We start from the raw sequence: 12,634 nt of genomic DNA on the forward strand, positions 1-12,634 counted from the left end.
TATTTATTTTAGATCAGCTTTTTATTTCATCTATTCCTCCAGCCATTCTCTTCAACTTATCCAATTATATTTAGAGTTGAAGTTGAATTATATACAGTGTGTGTGTGTGTGTGTGTGTGTGTGTGTGTGTGTGTGTGTGTGTTTTAACATAAAGATTAACAAAGAACTCACTGAATGCTGCTCTGTGAACAAAAACAAAAAGCATCCTTACTGTGAATTCTCTGTAATACAGTTTGTGCAGTTTATGTTGTACACGTGTCAAGTTTGTGTGGGCACATGCGTCACTCAATGTCTGTATGAATTTTAATTAGACTTTCTGCATGCAAGTGTGACAAAGATTTACAAGCTTAACATCTTGTTGCCATAGATGTTAAGCTTGAACTCCCTCTGTGATAACTTCTTGATGTGCCTCAGCCCTTTATCTGTAATGAGAATGTTGTTCTGGAAATTTTGATAATTGGTTTTGAAACAAAGTCAGCAGTCACAATAGACGGTTTTTCTCAGGATATGCACAGTTTGATTTCCAAGACCATATTTCTTATTAACTCACTGAATGTTTGCTTTCAGAATAATGCTGAAAGTCATTCAGAAATCATGCAACACGTTTATTTTGTTTGTTTTGGGGTTTTGTTTTTGTTTGTTCTTCTGTTCGTCCAGATCAAAATAATTATATACGGTAAATCTTTTAAGCATACCTGGATTTTGAATTATTTAACATGGAGATAAATTTGTATGTTTGTAACTGTAACTGTGTTTGAACTATGATGTACAGTACCTTGTATACTTATATCAAACCAGCAGTTATGTAGCTTCCTCCATGTGCAGGGAAATAGGAAGATAGAAAGAGAGAGAGGCTGTTTTTCATTGCAGGCATGCTTTTCTCCCCTCGGTAAATTCTTTAGTTAGCTTGGTAAGGATTAGGTCTGAAAAGTCTCTCATTTGCCGCCAAAGCCCTCAGGGATTCATTGGTGAAGACATTCAGCTTCTCTACTGCTTCCCTCTGAATTTAACTTTGCCATTTATTTATTTTTATTGCAGCCCACGTCTGATTTGCGCTCTCTTTTGCATTTTGCGGCTGTCTTTATGATACATTTAAACTTTTTTCAGCTCTTTGTTGCTTGAGGTACTGTACACTAATTTAGAGATATTGGACTGTCAATTTGAATGCAAGTGTACATTTCAGCATTTGATATTTATTTTAGTTTTGTATCAGGTTTAATGAGAGTTAGTATAAAAAATTGTTCTCTTTGTTCTAGATTTTTATCCTAGATCTTATCCTGTAAGCTCCGCCTTTGCGCATGGACAAAATATGCCTAGAAAAGATTTGATCTGAAAATTGTTCACATATCCTTGTGAATTACAAGCACTTTGGAAACACTTTGGAAATACCAGCTGAGTTAAAAGCCTGAGGCTATGTGGGATACACCCTAATGGAAAACAGCTCGGGGATAAAGGTAATGGTTGGTACAGACTACAGGAAACTGTAAATGGGATAAAAGACACAAGCTCAAAAGAAAGAGGTACATTCCACCAAGTGTCTGACTGAAACCATTTTTCTTCCCCAAGGCTAAATTGTGAAATATTGCGACTTGAAGCAAAATAAATGTCAGGCACATTAGAATGAAACTTTAAATGGTATGGATAATCACCATTTCCTTTAGCATTACCTCTTAAGGCATCCTTCTTAATTTTGACGAGAGATAAGAAGAATATCAAATGTTGGAAAATATTTGATATTGATTCTTTGTGACCAACTGATGTTAATTAGAAGAAGCGCTGGAGCTTTTCGACTCATTTAAGCTGAATAAAGGTAATTGCTCGTCCTTGTAATTGCTCGAATACAAAGCTATGGCTTAACTTTGAAACAATTGAGATTTTATATATTTATATATGCTATTCCAAGTTAATTCAGTTCCAGTGCTGAACTTCGACTATATACAAATCTTTCTCATGTTTTTGAAAAAAAAAACACAGTTTCTCCTTCCCTCCCTTCTCCCACTATGTTGGTGGAATGGAGTTAAAACTTTAAGCAGCTGAGCTTAACAGAGAGAAACTCTTTCTCTCTTTGACAGAGAGAAACAGGGATGACATGACAATGCAGGATGATGGACTGTGTTCAGAGATGAGTGGAGGGTAAAGGCAGAGTCATGACCAGTGATGGTATAAATGACCTCTACTGTACATCAAACATCATTTTACTTCAGCTCAGAAGATAGACAGGAACACATGAGGATAACTTATGAAAGACAGGATGATGGGCTATGATCAGAGATGAGAGAGAGAGGAAAAGCAGGGTCATGGCCAGTGATTATATAAACAACTGCTACCCTGTTTCAGACAAACGCTGTCCCAGTGCTTAAGCTTGGCAGATGCTCTGTCATTCAAGAACAGTTTTCGGTTGCTTTGTTGGTGTGTTTGTGGAAAGTGGCTATTCTTGCTCAATCCAGTGAACTAAACTCAGGTTAATTTAGCAACAGGGATGCATAGGGAGATGTACATGAGTGTTAGTGTTAAGTAGTTGGTATCCAACCTGTTATGGGAGGTGGCATTCAAAAGAACCTTATAATTGAAGTCTAATACTAGAAGTTGTATAAATTACGTGGACTTCCATACTCATGGGTAGTGCAGAAAATAGATTTGTCCTTTGCAGTTGCGAAATTAAGCATATTTTCAGATTCTTGACCTTTTTGGTTTTTATAAGTTGTGATAGAAATTCCTGTGAAGATACTGCATGCTGCTTCTGCAACAGCTGCACATTGCTTCTGCCACCCTCAAAAAAAAAGTGCCAGAAAACACACTGAACCACTACGTTGTTGAGTCACATTAAAATATTATCAACCAAGCTAGAAGTTAATGCAGCAATGTCACATAAAGGCCCAAGCTCACAAGCCACAAAAGCAGATCAAAATGCCAAGCTCTCCACAGGGATGCTATGGTATTAGGGGTGGGCGATATAAACGATATACAATAGAAACCATATAAATTTGGCCAACGAAAGAGATTTTGACTATACCACTCTATCGCGATAGCGCATGTTGATGATGTCATCTGTTTTGGTCGAAAGCATCGCAGTGGCTACAACCATTATCATCTGCAAATTATGCCGACAGTCATAGCAAAGAGATGAAGCACTTTTGAAATATGGGGAAAGCCAAAAACTGCGCTTCCTCCACTTCCGTAACATTGATTCATTATTGTTGAATTTTCTCGCAGCTGCTCTATTCCCATGTTGTTGCAGTATATTAATAACTAACCTCGTATTGTGGATGAATGATCTCAGTTGTTCTCCTGACTGAAGTTTGGCCCGTGTAATAGCATCCTGCTATGCGATTGCATTTGTCCCTGACCACCAGAATCCCTCACGTTAACTTCTATCGAGTGGAAAAAAAGTTGGTGTTCATCCTCCAGCTTCACTGTGCTAATGTCATGCTAACATAGCTGTGTCGCTAGCAATCACGTAGCACAACATTATATACCAGGTAGTCCAACTTCAGTAACCCTGCAAACGCCACTGCTGTTTAGTTTTCTGTCTTCATTTATATCGGAAGTGGCAGAGCTGTACGTTTTAATTAGTTTCAAAAATCTCTCAGTCAGAACATGGTATGAAATGTTTAGGTGGAAACTAGCGAGCTAACTTCCTGTTAACTTCTAACTCTGTTAAATTTAATAACTTCTGTTTTCATGGATGCCTGGATGTTAAATTTAATTGGTAACCTGGTAAAGCAGCAACGCTGATGATTTAATTAAAGATTAAAGAATTTAGACCGTTTTTAACTCTTAGTTTTCGTTTGACTTTGGGACCTGAAGAGGACGGAGTTTTGGAACCAGATTACTCCACGAAGCTCCTCACTACGGCAGCCGTAATGCTCTGACAATCCATCAAGCAGTGCGGCTTACCAAAGTTGTACTAAAACATTTTTAACAGATTTCTGCACGCCAAAATCGGTTCGAGGTCAGTAAGCACAACCAGAATTCATACATAAGGCACACTCTCGATTTTTGAGAAAATTAAAGGATCTTAAGTGTGCTTAATAGTGTGGAAAATACGTTATACAGAAGAAAATAATATATCGTGATATATATCATTACCGCACATGCTTCAAATTAATCCCAATATGAATTTTAGGCCATATCGCCCAGCCCTATATTGTATGCTTTTTTTTTCTTTTTGGGTAGCTTCTCTTCTTCTAACTCAAGAATGCAGTTTTATTTTCTTGTTTTACAGACTGACCTCTTCTGCTCCTGAACAGTGGTTTAGTAGAACAGTCTGAGAAGGCATTGGCTGCTTTTCATTGTGTCAGTGTGTTTGCTTATTTTCCTCAGTCACATACGCACGGAAAATCCAAAAGAATAGATGACTCCAAGCAGCCAAATAGGAAATACTTTGTTCCATACTGTTAATCTTAAGTATGTCAGCTACTTATAACATGTGAAGATGCAAGCTGGTAAGAGCTACCTTTAAGGTACACCTATGTTTCCTGCTCTAAGCTCCTACAAAAGCCTCCTCTCTCCTCGAGGGGCATTTAAAGTATTAGAAGATCCTTGATGATGAAGGAACGCGTGAAATTTCTGGATCACAGGAAGAAAAAAGACATGAGCAAGCATAAATTAGCATAATGAAAAGGACCTACTGTTTTTCATTTCTGAAAGCCACTGATATGAGAGGAACTGTAGGTACAGTGGACTGGTTGAAAATATTTCTGTTGGACATTTCTTGAAAAATCAATGTGCAGCTGTGGAATTATTGGGGCATCCACAGCCTTCTAAGAAAGTCAGTAGATTAAAGACTTAACCTTACATTTTCTGGGAAAGAGAGTAATACATTTTGCTGTCAAGTCTTCAAAACTGGATGTCTTTATGTTTTATCCATGTTTGATGAAATTATGGAAAAGCACGTGCTTGGAAATATAATATTGACTTCTTTCTGTTCTATTTCCCCTTTCCATGCGATCCGTGTTCACCCTGAAGCTGAAGAGTATGCTGTTGAAGGTAAGACTGATTTTTCTCTCCTAAGGTCCTCTGATGGCTTCTCTTGATGTTCTCATGGATGCTGATTCAGGTTGCTTCTAAATGCTTTATGCCATCCCTCTGTGGAGGGGCATTGTCAGTTTGGACTGCGGTTATAAGTGACTTCCAGGGGCCGTAATGAATTTTTTTCTGTATAAAATACACGTGATGGATGCGCACCTGAAACTATTCCTTATTTTTCTATTATTATTATTTTATCTTGTCTTTCTTCATTTGTTTTCTTTCTTTTTTTTTATAGTTTATCTCTAGAGAATATGAACATGCTTGTATATGAAATTGTCAAGACAGCTGTTCTAACCTTGAACCAGTCTACCCATTAACAAGTTATTGTTCAAGTTCACATGCCATGACAAGGTGATGACAAGCTGCTGTCTTCACATCCTTTCCTGTCCCCTACAAAGGTGAACAAATCCTGCTGGTTTAGGCCCCAAAGGCACCACATTAGCCCTTGGGCCATGAAGGTGCGAAGCCAGTGCTGAATGTAGAAGACATTATGGATACATCAGTGTCTGCTGATCTTTCTGCAAAATGTTGCCGTCCAGAGGTTCACCCACTGGGTGACTGGATCTGTTTTTCAGTTCAATCAGACACTGAAACTGACATAAACAGGCTTTTTTTGAATATGCATCCAGATATTGGCATCTAGGTGTGTGTGTGTGTAAGTGTCTGTGTGTGTGCTTGCATGTATTCTTGTTGCATTTCCTCTGTACTGAGTTTGAGGTGATGGATTACCTATCACAGAGCTTGATCCAGCAGGGGAAATCTCTATGACAAACACCCTCTAGCTTCAAGTTTTCTTTAAGCTGAAAAAGTTATGCTGCAGTTATTTCTCAATCTTTATTCTGAATCTGAGTTGTTTATCTTGTGGCATATTGGAAATATAGAAGCTCACACCATAGAGCCACTTCAGTGTTATTAGCTATCGCAGTGGGTTCTGTTAGAAATCTGGTTCTGCATGATATGCACTTGATGTGTGCACTTGTGAACAGTGTGAAGCTGACATTTTCTGTTTGTTCCTATATAATGCCAGCTTCTTGTTGTTCTGTGGGTACATGTCTATGTATGAGTGAATCTTTTCACCAGGTGACGGGTAAATGTCAGGAGGAAGGTTGCAAACAGCAGTAAATGATGGCAATCCTACATTTCCTATGGAAGCACTGTCAACACATCCTACATGAATCGACAGGTTCATGTAGGATGTGTTGAAGGACACACAAGGTTTGATTAAATGTCTTCATATGATATGAATATGTCATTTATGTTTGTATGTGTGTAAATGAAACGATGTGATGTAATTTCAGAAGCCTAAATAAGCCCAGGGTAACAAAGCTAAATATTTGTCTAGGATATTTAAAGAAGATGCAAAGATCTTTGCACATCTTACCCAGGCTTCTGAATGCTACTACCTGCACCTGAGAAATAACCTGATGTAATAGCAGAACATTTGAAGTTGGAGGAAATCGAGTTTTGCCTTGAGGTTATGAATGAGAGAAATGTAATTGGTAACTCTGATGGCAGAGAGCTTGAATATGCTGACCTATTTAAGTATGTAGACAGCTTACAGGACTCTGGGTTCTCTGCACTGTACAAGTCAGGTCAACAGCCAGTCAAATTAATTTCAGGTTAACAGTTGATGTCAAATTAACCCTTTCAGCACTGTTAGTTTGGATTTGTAAATGTCACAAGTGCTAACATAATTTGGAGTAACTGGTATAGCAGTCTACACAATCATATGAATAAGCAGATTTTTTTTGTCTTTTAGAGACTTCATAACCAGAAAAATCACATTGATGTAAACACTCTATATGATGGAAAGAGGGATGTAATGGAGGGAAGCTGGGAAAGAGGAGATGCAGAGGGTATTGAAAGGATGCTGAAGAAAGTGACTGGTTCAAGGAAAGGTTGACTCCTGTGAAGGGACTGTGGGAACTTCTGTTAAACAAGTGAAACCTGACTCTCACAAATATGTAGCTCTAAGTTAAAGTGCTGCCTAGTGCACAAAAGAAGCAAATAATCTGGAATCCTGTCACACCAATGTAACATAGCCCTAGCAAGCATCTGTAGTTTCACCACTCATTTCAAGTATGTGTGTGATATTTCTTTGCACAGTTGGTTAAGCATCCTTTTATTATGTTTGCTTCCAATGATTTGCGATGGAAACATTCTTGTGCAGAGTTCTGAATGTTTTCTGTAGTACTGTGACCCTAATATGAGCCATTCTTTCAGTTTTGAAGAATATAAAAAGCCTTGGAGTTTAATTTTCACTCATAACTATATCCGGGATCAGAATACATAGTTTGTTTAGATCGTTGTTAAACTGAGAGATTTTAAGTTATAAAAATCTTAATCAATTTGTCTGTCTCAGTCACTTTAATTTAAAAAAAAACAAGGAGCCCGGGGTATTGTGTAGTAACAAGACTGCCTGATAAATTCATTTAAAATAGTCTATTGTCAGAATTTTTTTCTGCTATTTTTAGGGCTTCCCTGTGACTGCACTTGGTATAATTAGTGTTGGTGACCATGGGTTAAAAGGTTGGTTGAGATTGATGATACAAAGAGACATTCAAAGCCCGGTGGGAGGCAAGTATCCCAGGAAAGGTGGATGGTGGCCCTCGCTCTTACACTGTAGGTCCTCGATTGATGATGTGTCAGCAACACTGACCTGTTTTACTGGAAAAAAGACCATCAGTGTACTCATATCCTAGCATGCCCTCCCATAGAGGACTGCATGTATGATATATTGTTTCATTATGTAAGGGCAATGTTAGCTCATCGTCTGGTGCAGGTTTTCAATAGAAAGCAATAAAGAAATGGAAATGAAGTTGAAAGCTGTGGTGGTGTAATTTAGATTATGACATAGAGTTTGTCAGGGGGAAGCCAACATTTTCAAAACACAACTTACAGTGTGTCTTATTTGAATGAAATAAGCATTTGATTCCCTACAAAGCAGCCAGAATTCTAGTTCCTACAGATTGGCTATGTTCCCATGTGGTACACAGATTATAATCAATTACTTACAAATACTCTTGATCTCAACTAGTTATGATTATAAAGCACACACATCTACAGAATAAGTTTCTTCCATTCCAACCTGTTCACCACCATGGACGGGACCAATTAACCGTCAAACGACGTCAGTGACAAGATTGTAGACCTGCGCAAGATTGGACTGGACTACAAGACCATCAACAAGAAGCTTGGTTTGAAGGTGACTACTTTTGGAAGAAATTCAAAATAAGCACCAGTCACATGTTTTTTTGGTGCTCTATGCAAAATCTTGGCTTACGGGATAAAGATGACCATGAGGTACCCGATCGATCAGCCCAGAACTACATAGGATGAGCTTGTTGGAATACAACCACCAAGAATATCATTGGTAACACATTGTAATTTATTCAAATATTGCAGCACCTATAAGATCCCTCCTGCTTATGAAAGACACACGCACAGGCCCATGTTCGGTTTTTCAGTGAACATGTAAATGATTCACAGAAGGCTTGGGAGAAAGTGCTGTGGAAACCAAAATGAAACTTTTTGGTATTAGCTTCATCTGTCTTGTTTGGAGAAAAAGAAATGAGTATGACCCAAAGAACATCATCCCCACAGTTAAGTACCGACATGGAAAGATTATGGTTTGGGGCTGTTTTCCTGCTAAGATTACAGGACAAGTTAACTGCACTGAGAAATTCTTTTTACCAGATCACTGAAGATGGGTCATGGATGGTTCTTCCTGCATGACATTGACCCAAAACATACTGCCAAGGCAACAAGAAAGAGGCTAATTAAGGACATTAAGATCATGGTGGGGTCTAGACAGTCTCTAGATCTCTATCCTATAGAAAATGTGTAGAAGGAGCTGATCTTTTGTGTCACCAAGTGTCATCCATTTAACATGAACATGGCTAAGAGACAAAATAGCTCATCTACAAATGGACAGTAGCAGATCAAATGTATATCTGACCTCAGACACAGGGCTTTCCTTTCAATGCTGATATTAGACAATGTGATCATGAAAAATGATCATTTCTCCCCAGGTCATGCGGCCCTTCAACTTAATCTCACCCCTGGGGAAGGGGAATAACAACTTTTCCTCAACATAATGAATGGTTTGACGTTGGCTGGAGATACAGGATTACAGATTTAAGTTGTCCCTGTAGTTATAGGAGATTGCTTTGGATCATCCAAACCAGATTATGGATTCTGTTCTTGTTTGCTCAAGAGAAATAAAACTAAATAATAGAAGAAAAACTTCTCTAAACGCGCGTGTGTGTGTGTGTGTGTGTGTGTGTGTGTGTGCGCGCGCGTATCCCAGGGGCAAAGAGACAAAAAACACAAAGTGAAGCAACTATTACATGTACCGATGTCATTGTGGTATTAACCTAGATTCATTTTATTCTCTGGAACAAATAGTGTTTCTTCTACATAATTTATATTCAAATTCCAGTTAGTAATGTTGTGCCAAGTATGACTGGCTGACTGCCTGACTAATTTTGCTATTTAAAACCCCCACAAAAAGTCACACGCCACATCTTGTGATTTTTATCAGTCAAGTTGAGTTTTACTTAAATTAAGATCAGCACAATAGCATTAATAAATTCTTGCCTATTTCCTTTTCATTTGTTTAAAATTAAATTAAATTTATATTGTCTTGCTGGTTGTCCATGCCACAGTTGCACTGCTTGTGCACACCGCAGTTTAATATATAAATTGGGACATGGCAAAACAGCAGGATTGCCGTATATGCAGATGTACACAAATATCTTCATAGTTATCTTCATTCAGTGGTTAAACAAGGCTGTTGACTTTGGAAGAATGCTATCTAGCTTATTCCTCATAATCAATCAAAAAGAAGAGACAGAAAACAAGCAAACGCAGACCCACAAAGTCAGAGTGGAAGATGACCAGTGACAGTGAGGATGAAATGGAACTAAATGGTGTCTGTCTGCTGTTGAGAAATTGCTTGGAAGCCTTAAGACAGTGGGATGCCTTGATGTTCTCTCTGCCTGCCCAGCCTCTGCCAGATGTTGCAGTAAGATTAAGCCTTCTCAGGTCCTGGAGGAGACAGAGTCCAGCCATGCCTGTTCTCAAGACACATTAATTTCACCCCACACACAGCTGCCTTTTTTCCCTCTCTTTCTATTTTGCGCTTTGTGATAACAAAGTCTAAAGCGGTGGAGTGGGCATCCCCTTGTGAACAACTCCAGATGCTTCAGTGTCAGCATGCATTGCCTTAGGCAGTACTGTTTGCTAAGATAGAGAGAAATGGATTGGACAATGCATGGCCTGCTGCGCTGGTGCCGCACTGTGTTTATGCGTATACATGTGTGTTGGTGAGGATTTTTCTCCTCTGCTTGAGGTTATTTTGCTTCCCAGTCTTGTACAAAATTTGTGAAACATTTACATAACGGGTCAGATGATGATTCTGCTGTGGTGTCAAGATGTTCTGTGAATCATTACTCTGAAAAGTCCATCACCAATTCAGTACCTGACCATATGGTGATGGTCAAAATGCCCAAAATGTGAACTCACCGCCATCACATTTTAATTTAGCTTGGATTTAACTTATATAGCATCATATAGCATCTGTGTTCTTTTGAAACCTCTTAATGATTGTAATCATCATAAGAGGTCATAGAAATTAAAAGTCAATCATTTAAAGTCAAATGATTCACCAGAACTGCACTGGTTGGAATCTGCACATTAAGCACACTGGGGAAGCTATTAAGAGATTAAGATAGGTAATACAATAAAACATAAGCACCCTAGTTATTTCTGTATGTAGGTACTTGAAAGCATGCATTTATGCTGTGTGTCTGCTTGTGTATGTAGACTGGAATATATGCAGAAGCTGACACATTCTTATTTTCCACCTGACACTGTTGTCACTTTCGTAAACAGATTGTTCCATAGCTAAAGTCAAAAGTCACTGCCTCATATATATTTTTTTCATTCTCTCTACACAAAACTTATTATTTCCAGGGTGTTAGAACATTCCTGTTGTACCTGTATCCCTTTCTGAATTCAATTAGGCCATGAAATGCCACAGACTGCAAAGCTACAAGTCCGTGCTGAGCAGGTGACACAGTGAGAGATTGCATTTTAGCAGAGCCCGGTGAAAAAGTCCATCTCCCACCCTTCCCCCAGTTGACAGAGAGTGCTATGAAAATAAAAGCACTTTAACTTCCATCTGGCTACTACACCAAAATGGTGAGAAAATTGGTAACTGCCACATTTTTCGCCTTTCTCACAGGGGCGTGCCAGCCCTTTTTTATGTGAAAATGTATTTCCTCCAGCACAGGCTTAGCAGTACTTTTGCATGTGTATGAGATGATATACTTGTATACTGTATATTATCCCACTTATACTCATACAGGTGTTTTTCCAACACCAGGACATGACTTAGGGCCTTAGGCAACCTGGTTGCTTTGTTGTTTCCAACAAAGCAACCAGGTTACAGTCCTTACTGTAACACTAATGCATTTTCTCTGTGAAAGTTCAGATGTATTGTTTGGGGGGATCCACCTTGTATTTGTTGTTTAACATTAATTTAATAGGCCTTGCGATAAATAGATGTTGGAGGAATGAGGGCACAGTGGAGGAAAATGTCTTGTGAAGTCAGGATCAATACGCTGGTGAAATGAATGAGAGTGAGCAATAAATGAAAGGAAATGGAGAATAGAGACATTTTCTCCTTATCCCGCTCTCACTTTTATAATGAGAAAATAGTAATGCTTGAATGGGCTTTGCTTCCGAAAACCTCCTTCTACTTGAATATGAAGCAATTTTCCTTTTTTGTGTTTATCCCTTTCTCATCTTCTGTTTTTCTTTTCTTATCTTCTCCCTTTGTAGGCTCTGCAGTACAGTACAAAAGTCTGAAGTTGCCCATCATTTCTTTATCCTTTACCTCCACACAGATGTGCTTGTAATTGTTTTTGTTTGTTTGTTTGTTTATTGCTTTTTTTGTGGTTCTAAGCAATTTTCTTTGGACATGGACTACTTTTTCACTCATTTTCAATCAAATCCTTATAACTGATTTTTATCAGAAGAATATATAATTTATTTGGTTGTCTCTATAAAAAAAGGCACCATAAGTCAACGACACAACACTGGATGAACCAGTGTTGTGTCTAACAGACAACTTAGCAAAGAACCTATTTTTAATTGTAGCTTTGGGTAGATATCTAGAGCTAATGACCAGTATCTGAAATTGTCTGTGAAGGTTCTCAGTCATCCAGGTCCTTGTAGTCTAAGGAGCTTGGAAAGAAAAGCGTCTGGACTTCTTTAAGATGCTTGAAGATGTTTCACCTCTCATCCGAGAAGCTTCTTCAGTTCTAAGGTCAAATGGTCCCAGATTTAAGCCCTGTGAGAGTGTCCTCCCAAGAGGGATATGGACCCCCTCTCCACCATTTGACCGTGGAACTGAAGAAGCTTCTTGGATGGGAGGTGAAACGTCTTGAAGGAACTTAAAGAAGAGCAGGGCTTTTCTTTCCAAGCTTCTTAGACTATCTGAAAGGTATGTTCCTAAGAAATAGGAAACCTGAGGGATTCAATGAAGTGTGAGATGGTCTCAGTGGAAGGCAGGAATTACACAAGATCGGTCACAATA

The 12,634-nt window shown here is 38.6% G+C and overlaps 1 protein-coding gene across 6 annotated transcripts in view; it reads left to right on the top strand.

Moving 5' to 3' along the window:
- nrxn2b (neurexin 2b) overlaps positions 1 to 12,634 on the top strand; it is a 712,610-nt gene that overhangs the window by 118,507 nt on the left and 581,469 nt on the right. For all 6 annotated transcript variants that reach the window (XM_085451729.1, XM_085451735.1, XM_085451733.1 and 3 more), the window contains exon 3: positions 4,969 to 4,989. In XM_085451729.1, coding sequence (XP_085307855.1) covers positions 4,969 to 4,989 — 21 coding nt within the window. The remainder of the gene's footprint in view (positions 1 to 4,968; positions 4,990 to 12,634) is intronic.

The sequence above is a fragment of the Copadichromis virginalis genome, linkage group LG3, assembly GCF_057382275.1.
Source record: "Copadichromis virginalis isolate Kocher_CV1m ecotype Utaka linkage group LG3, C_Virginalis_male_GT1.1, whole genome shotgun sequence".
NCBI lineage: Eukaryota > Metazoa > Chordata > Actinopteri > Cichliformes > Cichlidae > Copadichromis > Copadichromis virginalis.